Source organism: Wyeomyia smithii, chromosome 1, assembly GCF_029784165.1.
Source record: "Wyeomyia smithii strain HCP4-BCI-WySm-NY-G18 chromosome 1, ASM2978416v1, whole genome shotgun sequence".
In the NCBI taxonomy this organism is placed as follows: Eukaryota; Metazoa; Arthropoda; class Insecta; order Diptera; family Culicidae; genus Wyeomyia; species Wyeomyia smithii.
In genome coordinates, this window is record NC_073694.1 from 194,576,084 (window position 1) to 194,591,778 (window position 15,695).

The 15,695-nt window shown below is 37.4% G+C and overlaps 1 protein-coding gene across 9 annotated transcripts in view; it reads left to right on the forward strand.

Moving 5' to 3' along the window:
* The window catches only part of LOC129718325 (uncharacterized), a 530,334-nt gene that overhangs the window by 390,345 nt on the left and 124,294 nt on the right, over window positions 1-15,695 (forward strand). For all 9 annotated transcript variants that reach the window (XM_055668998.1, XM_055668992.1, XM_055668993.1 and 6 more), the window contains one exon: window positions 1,329-1,499. In XM_055668998.1, coding sequence (XP_055524973.1) covers window positions 1,329-1,499 — 171 coding nt within the window. The remainder of the gene's footprint in view (window positions 1-1,328; window positions 1,500-15,695) is intronic.

Genomic DNA, 15,695 nt, shown 5'->3' on the forward strand with positions numbered 1-15,695 from the left:
TCCTAGTTATAGATCCAATTTCTGGATCCTAAATCGGAAATTTTAAATGATAAATTTAAAATCCTAAGTTCTTGTTAATCAATCATTGAGCCTCAATCTTAAGTCCTTAGATCAAAATCCTGTATCGCAAACCGAAAATCCTGGAACTAAAAATCCTGATCCCATATCCCACTTTTTGAATTATAAATCCTAGATCTTGACTCAAAATCCTCAGTCCCAAGGATTAAGCTTCAAAATTCTGAATCATCAATCTAAATATCTCAATCCAGGTTCCTGATCAAACTCTAAACTCACAATTTCAGATCCCAGATTTGAAAGCTTTTTTTTTTTTAATTGAAATTGATGATCGCAGAGGCAAGATTGGCAATTCGATTCATTTTGTTTTGAATAATTTAGATTTTCGATTTGTTGATTCAGAATGTCAGCAGATTTCCAAAATCAAGCTTCAGAATAAAGTTTTAAAAAAAGTTTGATTAGTTTGTAAATAATTTTACACTTTCACTTTTATAATGGTTATAGTGAAAAAAATAATGATATAGTAAAATTTGTAGCACGAGAAAAAACCATGGCTTGGTATCTGTTTTACCGATTTAATTCAGAATTTGTTTGTTGTTGTTGAAAAAAGTTAAATTCTACAAACATCGTCATTATCACTTGTTGTTCCAGTTTGCGTATTGATGGCAAAGCAATTCGAGCTCGAACTTTAAACCTCGATAAAACGCAAAAAATGTCTATCAATAATCCACGAAAGCAGCTTTGTAAAACATTGTATCCGATACCAGCTTCATAAGCACCAATAATCAGCGAAAATCATTCGATCCACTCAACTTAACACCACCGGCGCAACCTATTTATGTTGCCCCGAATTTCAGTGCTCATCTTCTCCATCGTATTTTACCATGCAAATCCTCCCGAAAAGGGTAGCCACCAATCGTAAAAATAGATCTGCCTTCCAGTAGACTATCCTTTAACGTGACCAGTGAGGGGCATAATTACAAATAATCTCCATTTCAGCCCAGACCGCAGGTTTACTCGAACGTCTCATGTTTAATTGAAAATTAATTCTTAAATCGCGGCTCTCACTCTGCGAAGTGGCCTGTCAACTTAAACGTTTCAAACCCGACAAAGGCTCGGTAAAATTTTATTCACATAATAAATATTCTATAGCATAAAGCACTAGCGAGCAAAAAAAAAGCGCTGACTGAGTACCAACCCACGAGCGCCGTGACGTCCGCAGAAATTCCTCGTAGACACAGAATATTCTTGCCCTCTATTGATCGCAGTTAATCAACGTTTTAATGGTTTTCCTCTCTTCCTTCCATTTTCAGTGGCCTGCAGTACGGTGACGGTAACCAAGTGCCAGGCGGCGCTGCGGACGCTTCAAGCGTTCCCCTTTTTCCGGCCGACCTGCCTCTGCAAGGAGCCCGGCATCGATCCGGACTGCAACTACTTTCGGGACTTTCTGTTCGATCATCCGTGCGGTTTCGTGTCCAAAAAGGGTGAGTAATCGGAGCAAAACCGGTAGGTAATTTCAAGGTAGTTACGGACAATAAAACAACGCAGATATCGTAGTTTACAACGACATAAATCGTGAATGTAAAATGATAAGATGGACAGTAATATCCACTTTGGTTCCAACCAAAAAATAAAGCGCTCAGATGCAACGGAATAAAAAAAAACCAAACAAGGTACTGCGATTTTCCGTTACTGTTCACCTTTCGCGCGACGATGTGTCACATTCGTTCAAGTTCCGTTCAATCCTGGCCGAAAAATACGTCCTCATTGATGTTGACAGCGCTAGCTGAGAAATGGTGCTCCGCGCGAACAAAACCCGGGGTGGGAAAAAAACAAAAAATGGCTTGTCGTTTCAGGCGAGAGAAAAACTATTGTGTTTCCACTTCATCTAGCCATTGTCGTCCCACGACTAGAGCACCAGAGCTACCAAAGAAAAACAGAAATCCTCATGATGCGATACTACCACATGCCTAGCGCAAATAGAGAAGGAAAAAGTCATAAATAAATTTTCCGCCTTGCGTTTGTAGCTTACGTTTGCCGGCAGGCAGCCAGGCAGGCAGGCGGCGTGGAACCTCAACGAGAAATGCATGGAACCACTCTGATGGGAACAAATGCTGAGTTGTCATCTATTTCCGGCTGTTGGAAATAACATTCACCAAAGATGGGGTTGCTTATGCTGCCGCTGATAAAGATACATCGTTTCGACTTTTTCGTTTCCGGGAGCTTGACAATATCAAATCTGTCTTGATCCACCCTGTATGTGTATGTATGTGTACATGTGCAGCGTGTCGAGTTGTTGACTTGATTCGAAACATGCAGTGATAAGTGGAGCTACAATTCAATTAGGTGTTGCAGCGAGTGCTCTCGAACTGCACACTTTGCTTCCGATCAGAGTCAGAGAGTTTTCATGTTTTGGGAAAACAAAAAATCCAAAACTGATGAAATGGCTTCCCTACACAAAGGCTTAAAAGTCCGGCAAGGTTAGGTTTTTCCAAATTGCAAGCTGTTGAGAAAGCATCTATGCATGCTGTAGAGTAAAAATATTCACCAAAAACGAAGCGAATTCATTTATCGATCAAAACAAACACTAATTGAATACGTAATAAATGAAAGTAACATTTATCCACTTGAATTGTAATTAAAACTGGAATTTGAATTGAAGCTTGGTTACAAATTGAATAGGGATTATGAATGGAATTCGAATTAATATTGTTATTGGAACTGGAATAAAAATTAGGATTCAAAACGAGATTCGAAGGTTGAGGTTAAGAATAGGATTCAAATTGGGATTGGAATAAATGATGAGTTAGGGTTCGGAATTGAGGTTGCGATTTCATGCCATTTCTCTCTATAGAATTGGTGTTCTTTGGATTGGAACCAGAATTGATATTAACGTTGAGACTGGAATTGAAATATCAAATTTTCACGAAGGTATACTTTTGTTTATTTTGGAGATAGAATTTTTTAATCTTCAATATTCACTATGACCACCATGCGTCTCCATTCAAAAATTTCACTGCAATGCAGTATCATAATACAAACCGTGTTTTGCCGTTTTGCATGGTTTGTGACACTGGAAACCCTATCGTTTGATATTTTTGCATTCAGGAAACACTTTTTAATGGAGACGCATGGTGGTTATGGTGGATATTGAAGATAAAAAAATATCTCTAAAATATAAGAAGTATGCCTTTGTGAACATTTGATATTTTATGTCAAAATTCTCAAGGAATTCAATAAAAATATCAGATGGTGGGGTGTTCTGGGTTTCGAGCCTACTTAAACGGTAAAATACGGTTTATATTGTTATTTAACGTACGGCTTAATAATTTTCTTTGGACGGCACATTTAAAGCAAAGCCTTGGTGCTACATTCCGTGTCGGAACTCGACCTTCTGTTTATTATACACAGACTTCGCTGCCAACTGTTAAGTGTACAGGACAACTGCGGGGCTAGCGCTACGATCCTACTGACACTAACAGTCTCCCCCGAGCTGAGACTCGAACCTACGACGACTGGCTTGTTAGGCCAGCATCGTACCTCGAGACCAGCTGGGAGAGTCTAGGAAGGTACACTTATTACGTTCAATTTGATGCCAAAATTTTCACAATCGGTTGAACGGCACAAAAGTTACAAAGTTTTGAGGGCCTCCCCTTTCAGAAAGTGTCATCCTAAGAGCCAAACAAAAAAAAAAACGACTGGCAGAGCACTTTGTATTTTACCTTCCCCAGGAAGGAAGTGAGCACCGAGGTGGAGTTTATTTCACTCTTCAAATATGAAACCAATTAACATAAGTGAGATAAATAATGATTGGTTATGTTTGGAACTATTTCTCATGAAAAATTACTTTAAAAATAATTATTATTTTGGGTAGACTTGATTCCTCAAATTCGTAGAGTCTCACAGAGGTATCACTGTGCTGAAGACAATTAATGCCAAAAAATATGATAAAGTAGTCCTGACCTTAATCCTCTAGACTATTTCAGGAATGTTGAACAGTATTTCAGTGGGATAGGGAATGGAGGCGATGACTTCATTAGACCGCGACACGGTTTTTGGAAGCGAATAACTACAGTCACCAAGAACATAAGCGGAAAATACCAGCCGGTTTGAACGAAAACTATTATTTAGACTAGAGGTAACACGCCTACCCTTCAATTGAGATAGGAATTTAAAATTTTGATTCGGATTAAGAATAGGATGGAAATGAGATAAAAATTTAGACCAGAATTGGGATTGAAATTGAGAACAGTATTGGAATTGAAACTGAGGTTAAATTTTTTTTACTAGATTGAAGTTGAGATAAGAATAAAAATTGGTTTTGGGACGAAAATAAACATTGAAAACCGCATAAGATTTGGAACTGGAATTAGGATTGGAATTGAGATTGAAGTAAAATCTGAATTGGAATTATACTTTATATTCGAACTGCAGTTCGTATGGTAATTTACATCGACTAACTTTGATAGTAATTGAAATTTGGATGAAATTCCTATTGTATTTCCTTTAAGAGTTCGCGTTAAAATTGGAAATAGAATCAAAATGAAAACTGAAATAGGATCAAGAGAGTATGTTTGAAATGTAGAGAGCAGAAAGCTGCAACGTGGTTGACAATAAGTGTTATCGCATTTAACCTAATGAATCCAGATTCTAGTTAATTTGTATTTGAACGACAGTTAAGGGAATTACGGTACCTTTATACATGTTATTGAATGTAATTATGATTATTAAAGACCTAAATTAATCCACCTAGCGGTCAGACTCAGCCTTCCTCATTCAAACTTATTATTTGTAAAAATAGATTCACATGAATGCTTAAATCCAAAAAGGTATATTCACTCTTTGGGTTCTAAAATATTGATGTTGTAATTAAAGTATAAAATATGAAATTTGACGTAATGTTAGCGCTTCAGAAATAGCGAAATATAAGAAATGACTCTTAATTTTGAACAATTTAATCACGAGCGATATCGGGAACGTTCAAATAGTGCGATACCACATTTAAATCATGTTGAGGCCATATATATTGATCAAAGCAGCTATAGTGTTGAATAGTCTTTGAGTTTCTTTTCTTTACAAAACTTTTGAACAGTATATCAAATTTTTATGAAGTTTGTTATTTGTAAGTTTGAGAGATGACTCGTTTGTATGACACTAGTTGTGTTCAAATAAGTCGTGTAATACTTGAGATAATAGACTTTCGTTGTTTTACAAATTAAAACATAACGGTTGCTTAAGTTTGATTACAACCAAATGAAAAGGGAACGTATGGGGGAGCCAAACTTTGAAACCACGTGTTCAATCATAATTCATCAGTATATCCCTCACTAGCCCGTTCATCTGATTACAATATTGTTCAGATCGGTTGTGTAGTTTCTAAGATAATGAAGTTTCGTGATTTTCACATTTCAATACATTACAGACGAAGTTACAGTCCGATTACAGCAAAATTCAATAGGGTGTTATGAGGCAGCTAGACCTTTCATTTGACACTAATTTTGTAGAAATCGGTTCAACCATCTCTGAGAAAAGTGAGTGAGTTTATGTAGTCTTCGGAATATGTTCCATTTCAAAAAAAGCAAATTTGTAGAGAAAAAGTAGGAGGGTCTGTCCAAGACACGACCGCATAACTGACGTAGAACTACGCACATTATTAACAAATGCATTGTTGTAGGTGTTTCATTAATGAGACATAAAGTCTACTAATGCTTTCTTTGTGCTGCCTCAATAGTGGGGTAATAAAGATACTGAAAACATGAGCTGTAAAAGCTGTTTCACATTCTGTAAATTAGACGGCTGCTACAGATTTAAATTGCTACTATCCTGCACAGATTGCTCCCTCGAGTTGTCAAAAATTATTAACTTTCAACGACTTGTTTATTTGCCTTGAAAAAGGCATTTTGCTGTTCAAAATTGGATTTGGTGATGACGATCTTCATGCTGCCCTAACACGGGGGAATAATGGCAGTCTGGCGACACACACTGAGAAAAACCGCGCTGCTCCTGAGACATGGTGACCAACCACAGGGCTAGTGCTGCTGCTAAGGAAGGACGAGTGCTGTTGACAACTTGTCGCTGTCCAGAACTATTATGAGCGGCTTCGGCTGAAACAGGCCCTTATGCAGGCCAAATAGCATGTTTTCAATTGCAAGGTATATGATTCTGTCGACCGTGCTTGGGAAGCAATCATATAACGACCAATCAGAGGACGTAATTTTCGTTTAAACAAGGCTTGACAATTATCAATAGTACAATAGTTTGCATAATCAATCAACAATTTTCTACATTTGGGTGACTGCGTGTATAATTTTCTAAACAATTGCTGCAAAAATGAAGGAAGTCGGTTGAAAACAAACTGATTTATAAGCATTCTAAAAGGGACATATTTCGTCCCCTTTTCGTTAATAGTTTTCCTATTTACATCCCTATGTGGTAGGCTAAAGAAAAACGTAGTTCTACGTCAAAACTGCTGATTTGATTACCTGGAAAATTCGATTATTCGGAGGAAAAATGACCTTTATAGGAATTGACGATGAGTTTGTAATATGGATTGGTAATGTAATAAAATTGTTGTTTGGGATTTAAATTAAGACTGAAATTAAATGTACAATTCAGATAGAGATAAAGTTTTCAGATTGGTTTGGAATGGGGATTGGGATCAGATTGGAATTTGAATGGTGATTGTGAATGAGATTGAGACTGGATCAAGGATGGAAAACCTCGTATCGCAAAACAATCATTCGGGTATCGTTTCTGAACGTGCTATTTTTAAGCTTTCAATCCTAGTAAACCATCGCTATTAAAAGTTACACATTCTCAAACTTGCAAGAAACAACTTAGAGCAAAGAAATATATGGTAGCTTTCTTTGATGATTTTGTTTCAGTATTGCCTGCTTTAGGCAGAGCGAGCAACATATAGCGAGTGTTTCACGAAAGAATCGTAAACGATAGCACACAAGCGATCGCAATGATTCTTTCAAATGTTAGTTGCTTGTAGGTGGAATTCGGCTACTCCACGTCGTGCTTTCACCGTGATATACCACGATGATTCTTGGTGATTGCAAGTATCACATGCTAATGCACCATGCTACAATTTCCGTTAGCATTGATGATACCTGCTTGCTCCGGTAAGCAAATAATTGAACGCAATCTAACGTTCATTTGGATTCATAATTTTGAATCACTGGCGATAATATCTCAGAGGTTCTCGTGATAATGTTGAATGCAAGTGAACTTGGATACAATAAATACTATCGTGTTTGAATCATTCAGTCTCCTTCTATGGTATTCAGAACTCTTAGAAGCGAAAAACAATCAGCAGCGTTTCTATGGAAAACTTGTACGCGAGTAGAAATAGTTGAACGATAACTGATGAATCAATGAACACATTTGCATGAAATATTGCTAGTGAGTGAACTTTTCCATGCTTGGACTGGATTTGGATTTGCAAAAAAAATAGAACTGCGATTAGAATAATTATTAGAAATGCTATTGTGAATGGAATAGAGAATGTGATGAGGATTCAAACAAAAAATTGGAATTATAATTACTAATTTGGATTGAGGTTGAGATTGATATTGAAACTTGAAAATAAACTTTGATCGGAACTAGAGATAGGGAAAGGGTTGAATTTGTAATTGTGATTGGGTTTGGGATGAAGGTTAGAATTAGAATTGAAAGTGTGTTTCGAATGAAAATAAATTTTGAATTGGATGGGAATAGGCAATAACAGCGGAATTGTTATATATACTGGAAATGAAACTTAGATCTACAATTGAATTAATATTAAAATACGTATTGGAAGTGATATTAATATTGGAAATAAGATTGAGATTGAAATTATTAATTATATATTAAGATAGATATTAAAAAAATACAAAAATTGGATTGGATTTGTAAATATTATTGTTGACTTTCGATTTGAAATTTTGATTTTATGAAAATATTTCAGAACTAAAATTTGGATGAAATTCCCACCGGAATTTGTGTTAGAATTCACGTTGAAATCGAATTATTATTGAAATTGAGATTTAGAATGGAATTGAGATTGGGATTTTGTTCAGGATTGGAAATTTCGTTGGAATTATGCTATTAAGCTCAAGATTAAGATTAAATTGGAAATATTAACTGGATTGACGATAGAAATTAAATTAGTTACAGAGATTGGAATTGGAATTAATATTGAGATTGAGATTTAAATGGATTGTTGGTTAGAACTGGGATTTGATTAACAGTTACGTTTAGGTTTGGTATTGCAACTAAAATTAGAATTTGTATTAGGATTGACTTTCGAACCGAGATTGTTTATTTATTTGTTTATTTCGTTTGCCTTTTTGTTTACTTGTTTATTTGTGATTAAATTCATCTGACATTAAGTCTTAATGAATTGAAAACCTTAACTAAATTACAGCAAAGTCGAACTATTTAGCCTATTTTTGAATGGATGGATAGGTTCGTTAAATAAAAATAAATCTTCAACTAAAAAAAAGGCACGAATGCACGCGGCGACTGGTTCATTATAACCATAAGATGTTCGATGAAATTTAGGCACAAGTAACGAATCGTTGCGCAACGTTCTCTGCGGTGCTCGCAAATCAAGCAGCGAAAGCAGCCAAGGTGAGTCGATTTCTCCGTTGAGAAGCTTTCCAATAATAATCGCTTGATGAATTGACCGTCGTCGTTGCAGCGTATCTAAACCCAGGAGTAGACATCGGTCAGGATACGAAGGAATTTCCGATGGATTGCGCCATGGTAAATCTTTTAGAGCCAGTCTGAGCAAACGTTTCTGTATGCGCTCGATTCTTATACTCCACGAGGTTTGGTGTGGACACCATACTACAGCAGCAGTTTCCAAAAGAGGACGAACTAGAGCACAATATAGTGCCTTAAAACAGTGGGGATCGGAAAAATCCCTAGCTATTCTCGAGATATATCCTAGTTGACGACTCGCTTTGGATATAACCGCTGAGCGATGAAGGTCAAACGTCAGTTTCGTATCTAGCAGGAGGCCAAGGTCGTTTACCTGATCTACTCTCGTTAGTGTAACGCCATCAATTTCGTACGCAAACTCAATAGGCTTGGAGATGCGATAAAATGTAATTACTACACATTTGCCAATACTTAGAGTTAGCTTATTTCTTTGACACCAACTAGCAAAAATATTGAGTAATAATTGTAGACGTTCACAGTCCTCCATGGAACGCACAACGAAATAAAGTTTCAGGTCATCCGCATAAATCAGTTAAAAAATAGTATGAAAAGCAGTGGACCCAGGTTGCTTCCTTGAGGAATCCCTGACGTGTTAGTGAAAGGTTCCGAAGTGCAGTAATCAATTTTAACTCGCAGTGCTCTATCCGAAAGGTACGATTCAAACCACGAAACTAGTCTACTTGAGGCACCGAGTCGAGAGAGTTTACAGAGCAATATTCGATGGTCAATCTTGTCAAAAGCGGCTTTCAAGTCGGTATATATCACATCCATCTGAGCCTTCATTTCCATGGTCGCAATACAGGTGGAAGTGAATTGCAATAAATTACTAGCCACCGATCGGCCGGGCATAAAACCATGCTGATCAAAAGAGATGTAATATTTAGTTCGCTCTAATAGTACGCCGCACACAATAATCTCGAAAAGTTTTGATGCAGCAGAGAGACTTGTTTTTTTTTTTTTTTTTATTCTCGCTTATTTTCCGTCGGTCTAGTTCCGCCACTGTTGTGGCCAATCACTGACGCCCAGGGAGGCGACTCCACACTCAGGACCCTAACTCACGACCCGTTTATTAACGGACCAGCGCCAACGGCTTTACTTCCTCATGCGATGGAAGGCGTGATCCCAGAGATTTTTCGCCTCAGAAAATCTCCCGGTGTCGGCTAGGATTGTATCTAGACCAGTAGGGTTGGTTGTGGGTGGATCACGCCACCTCACAACCATCGACACCTATGTCGGCGGTGGGATTCGAACCCAGGCGTCGAGCGTGGTTGACGGAGATGTTACCAACTACACTAGGCCCCCGCTCTGAGAGACTTGTTATTCCACGGTAGTTTGACACGTTTCTACGACCGCCATTTTTGTACACAGGAAACATGTAGGACTGCTTCCACAAAAGTGGAAACTTTCCTTCATTGAACGAACGGTTGAAAATACAGCATAGTGGATCTACTAATGCAGCTATACAACGGGTCAAAACCACAGCTGGAACTCCATCTGGACCAGGTGAACAGGAGCACCTCAATTTCTTCACTGCTTCAACAACCAATTCATTTTTAATGACGAAAGATCGTAAATCGACCAAATCATGTGATTGAAACTTGAATTACGGAATTGTAACTTGAATTGTAATTTAGATGAGATTCCTTCCTGAATCAATACAGTCAAACCTGTTTTTGTGCGAAGGATAGGGACCGCACAAAATAAATCGCATAAAAAAAATCATTTGAAACTTCACGTGCAGCTACAACACAATATTTCCACATTATTGAATAAAAAAACTTTTTTATTCGGTGGATAGGGACCGCATAAAAAAATTCTCAGTTAAAAATAACTCGAAAGTTGTTGATTCTGATTTAGAATACCTACGAGTACAATTTGAAAACATCGGATTGATAAACGTAACTTTTTTAAACATACTAATCCTTTCAACCGCTTTCCTTCGTAGGCTAGCAATTTGTGACTTTTCCTACGTAAAACTAGCTCAAATAGTAATTTGCTGACGCAACACTTATGTAGTGCGTTGGAATTCATTCCAAGAAACGAAAAAAATAATGGCTGAAAAAGTTGTTGGAAGTGGTCCTTTTTCGTATACCGCACAAAAAACATTCGCATAAAAACAGTCGCACATGAAAAATAATCGCATAAAAAAAAGTCGCACAAAATAAATTTCGCACAAAAGAAAGTCGCACAAAAACAGGTTTGACTGTAATAAAACTAAGATTAAAAATGGAATTGAGACTTGTATTGCATTTATAATAGCGATTTGAAGTGGCTTTATTTGAGGATCAAGATTTTGCATGAAATTGAAATTAGGATTGAGATTCAATATAATGAGTTAAGATTGAAATTGAGATAGTATTTGTGGTTTAAATTGAAATTCAAACGGAAATTGTAATAGGGAATGAAATTTCGATTGTTTTTTTTTTTTTTTTGTGGAATTAGACTACTGTGTCCATCATTTAAAACTTTTGTAGTATGATTGGGATCGATTGGAATTAAGATTGAGGTTGAAATTAGAAATGAGATTCTGGTTACAACTAGAGTTAGTATTTGGATCGAAATTTGAATTGCGATTCGATTAACAATTACTATTAGGATTATGATTGAAACTAAGATTGGAATCAAAACCAGAATTCAGATTAGAATTGACTTTCAAACTGAAATTTGAAGTATGAAATCGTAATACTAATTAAAATTTGGATGAGATTTCCATTAGAGCTTCTGTTGGAATCCGCATTGAAATTAAACATCGAATCAAAGTTGAAAATGTGATCTCGAGTGGAATTGATATTGGGATTTCATTTTTAACATGAAATTTGATGTGAATTGAGTTTGTGATAGGGATGGATTACGATCACAATGAGACTGGCATTATATATGAAACTAGCTGACCCGGCAAACTTTGTCCCGTCCATTTTTGTGTTTTATTAGATAATTTTAAACATGCCAAATTCATTGATTCCTTGTGATTTGCTTATAGTCTGCATATAAACGACGAATCGATTATAGGATATAATCAAAGTTAAAGGACAAATCGTTTGAAATGATTGGTTTTATCGGAATGACAACATCCTCGACTTTTGGATTCTGTACATACCTGTATTGGGTGGTATTCAGTCTTTGAATTCAAAATAGTGTCCAGTGTCAGGCTGCTTCCCAGAAGTTGCCATCTTACATTTCAAAATGGTGTTTGAGGTCAATTTTTAACTCCTTGCATCATTCTGGTTTCAGGGATACTCATGGGTGTTATTTGGTCACTTCAGGCTGTTTTTCAGAAACCGGAAGTCGCCATCTTGGATTTCAAAATGGCATTGGAAAACAATTTTGGGCCCCTGAGCGTCATTCTGTTTCCGGAAACATCCATATTTGGTGTTATTTGGTCATTTTCGACAGTTTTCCAGAAACTGGAAGTCGTCATTTTAAAATTCAAAATGATTTACTTATATTGGTGCATTCTCTTCGCCTTCCTTTTAACTAAGGTATCGGCTCTATTAACGTTAGGTTTGCCCAATTATCGTCCGGAGGATTAATGAAGTCATAAAAAAACTAATCTTTCACAGGAAGATGCTTTACATTATAAAAAACAATCATGCAAAAAAGTATGGCTCTAGGACATCATTTACCCCCCTGATGGGTAATACCTAAAGATAATTTCCGATACCCCATATATTTTTTGTGCGCACATCACAACATGTGGCTCTCAATATGCACAACTGGGTAGATAAGATTGCTCGGATTATACACATCTTATGAACAGAAGCGATCAAATCGTAATTATTTTGCTAATAGTCATGGTTTTCAGTCAAAAAAAAAACATAAATAATTGAGAGTTTCCTACTCTCACTCAGCTCAACCGCTGCTGAAGTAATTCCTCTCACCGCACTGCATAACTTGCTACTCAATCATTGCACCGAAGAAATAAAGGAGGCCAAGATTAAGCATTGGGATTGAATTAGGAGTTGTTTTTGGGAAAGGCTTAGGATTGGAGAAGTAATTCTATTTGGGATTAGATATTGTAATTAGGATTTGGATTAAGATTGGGAACGCGATATTGAATTGAGATTGCAACTAGGATCATAATAGATCATAGAATTATAATTTTGATTATGATTTGGAGCGGAATGAAAATTTGAATTGAACTTAGAACTGGGATTCAGATTTAAAATTTGATTAGAATTAAAATCATGATTGCCTTTGAATTTTTATTAGTATTGAAATTGAAATTGGAGTTAAGCATGGAATTGCATTTTCAACTGTATTTAGAACTTGAATTAATTTTGGATTCAAATTGAGATTTTAAATACGATAAGATTCTGGTTTGGGACTTTGATTGGTTTTGTTATTGGAAATAAAATTGGTACTGGGATTCAAAGAAACAAATTCAGGCAAGAATTGGGATTGGAGTAAGGTAATTGAGACTGAAATTCTAATTGAAATTAGCATCCTAATTACAATCAAAATTGTGATTGTGATTGGAGTTGGATTCGAAATTGAAATTGGAATTCGGATTCGAATGAGACGTAAGATATTAATATATGAACACACAAATAGCTTCGTTGCCATTTCGTGAATCTGGCAAATTATCTGTTCAATATGTACTTTTTTTTTTGTTCATACTATTTTGAGAAGAATTGATCACAACAATTTATGCTTGTTTTCGAAATTTTGGATGCAGCTTCCAAGCCTGAATTAATAGATTTACGGAACAAGTAATCCCTTCTGACGCAAAACCTTCCAAGTAGTATCAACATTTTTTAGTAAATCTGCAGGACCAACTGAAACTTAAGTAATCTCTCGTCCCACTAAAAATGTTATTGTTTCTTCCAAAAACCAAACCAAACCAAAAAACAATCACATGGCTGCCGAGGTTTTTATCCTCGGAGAGTAGCGGTTTACGGCAGCATCAGGAAAAACCAATAATGGTGCTTGCATAGAAGGTATAAAAACACGAAAGAGTCAACGTGTCAGCAGGGCAAAACCACTTTGGGGGTGCGTCAATAGTTTCGATCAAGCTCCCCGTCGAAATGTGTCTCGGCTTTCACATTTCTTGTCTTTTGTTTGAACAGACGCTTCTCACTCACCAGCAAGCGGTCCCTATCTATCAATAGTCCAAGCTGAAAAAGGACACTTTCCGCTCGAACGATTTGCACTTTATTCAATTCAGTGAAAACTATTCCCCGTTTCATGGATTGGAAGTCGCATGGCAGTGGGGCCAACTAAGAAGCAAACACAATAGCATTTCCGCTTCCTCCTTTTTACTTCCACACTCCGTGTGCACCGCTGGACGACCAACCAAAACTACCAAACAAACGATCTCACCCCGCTCGACAATCGCACAGTTTTCAAGAAAGTATAGCAACTTGAAACGCTGTTATTTGCAATAAATTTCTGCATGAAGTAATTTACTATGCAATCTGTTTTTCCTTCTGCCTGAGTGGAATGAGAGTCTGACTGGCGAACGGGGTGGAGGAAGGGCAAACCGGCTGCAGTGTGGTGTGTCGATGATGGGGTATCCTTTTCTTGTCCAGCACTAGAGAGGGAGGAGCAGAAGGAAAAAAACAATGCTACCCAAGACCCGAAGCTTTGCGCGAACCGTTTTTCAACTTTCCGCTGTCAACCGACACAATCGGATGAATGAAATGTGCGCTTGGGCAAAAGAATAGAACTCAAGTGAGTGGAAATGGTATAAAAATAATCGTATAATGAATAGAAATTTGTTCAAGCACGATTAAACTTGCAAGCGAGTGGCGGAAGCAGTTTTCCGCTGGCAGCATGTGTTACTGCTATTTTTTAACGGGAAAACTATACCACGGCTGCCGGCGATCCTGGGAATGGCGGCTATTGTTGGTTTTAGATGTGAAGGACGGGTTACTGCTTGCTCTTCCTCCACATGCGGATGCTAAACGGTTATACTTTTCCGCTACGAGAGATAATTGTGCTGCTTCCGGTTTCCGACCTGTCAGTAGGTTGTCGTTTTGAAGCAAACCGTGTGTTCTTGGTTTTGTGCTTCTCCGTTGGTAAAGAATGGAATGAAAATTTAGGAGAAAAGCACATTTACTTTTACCAAACATAAACTAGCAATCTCCATAATCGTTGCGTGTGGCATCGATTCTCCTCAATTTTTCAACGGCCGCGCTCGATTAATAAATTTCAAATTCCGTTCAATTCTCATATCAAAATCCCCCTCCCTGTTCATGTACTCATGTTACTCTCAATCTGGCATGTTACGACCGCTAGCTTCCCGCATTATGTAACTCATCAACATTGGATTTCAAGCAATTTTCTCTTCATGGCGCATATTTCCATAATCTTTATACTGCCACTCTGTTCGTTTTATTTTGCATTCTCGGCAATGTTTTCCACTTCACTCGATGCAAATGCGTTCCGAGTAAACGGTTCTGAAGGCATACATATTTGCATTAAATTTTCATATCTGCAAATAACGAAACAACACAAACTTGCTGAATTTATACCGATCGCACCGCTTGAACTCACAAGTCGGTACCGGTGGCGGTCGCATCTTTTTTTTCTCTGCTTGGAAGGATTTGCCCGATTACGACCAGCCAATAGGACTACTTGGCTTGAACCGTACAATATGAGCCTGGCTTACGCTCTCAAACTATTCACCGGTGACGGAAGCCTCTCGCATTTTGCCGACCGTTGCAGCCAAGTTCGAGAAAATTTTCCAATAAAATTTCATATGACTTTTTATACATGCATTATGTTTGTAAATTTCACCAAAAGCACGCCACCATATGCTCGAGCGATCCGATCTGCTTATCTTGCTGGTGGCCGCCGCCAGCGAACGGAGAACGAGATAAGAAAAAAAAGCAAATCTTTTCATGCTTAAGACGAAAGCCAAACGGGGGCAGCAGCGGCAGCTGAACTGAAGCCAACTTTGCTGAAATATAGTTCGATATTTGAACAATATGGAAATTCGAGTGCTCTTCTAAGCTCCACCGGTGGCCTTT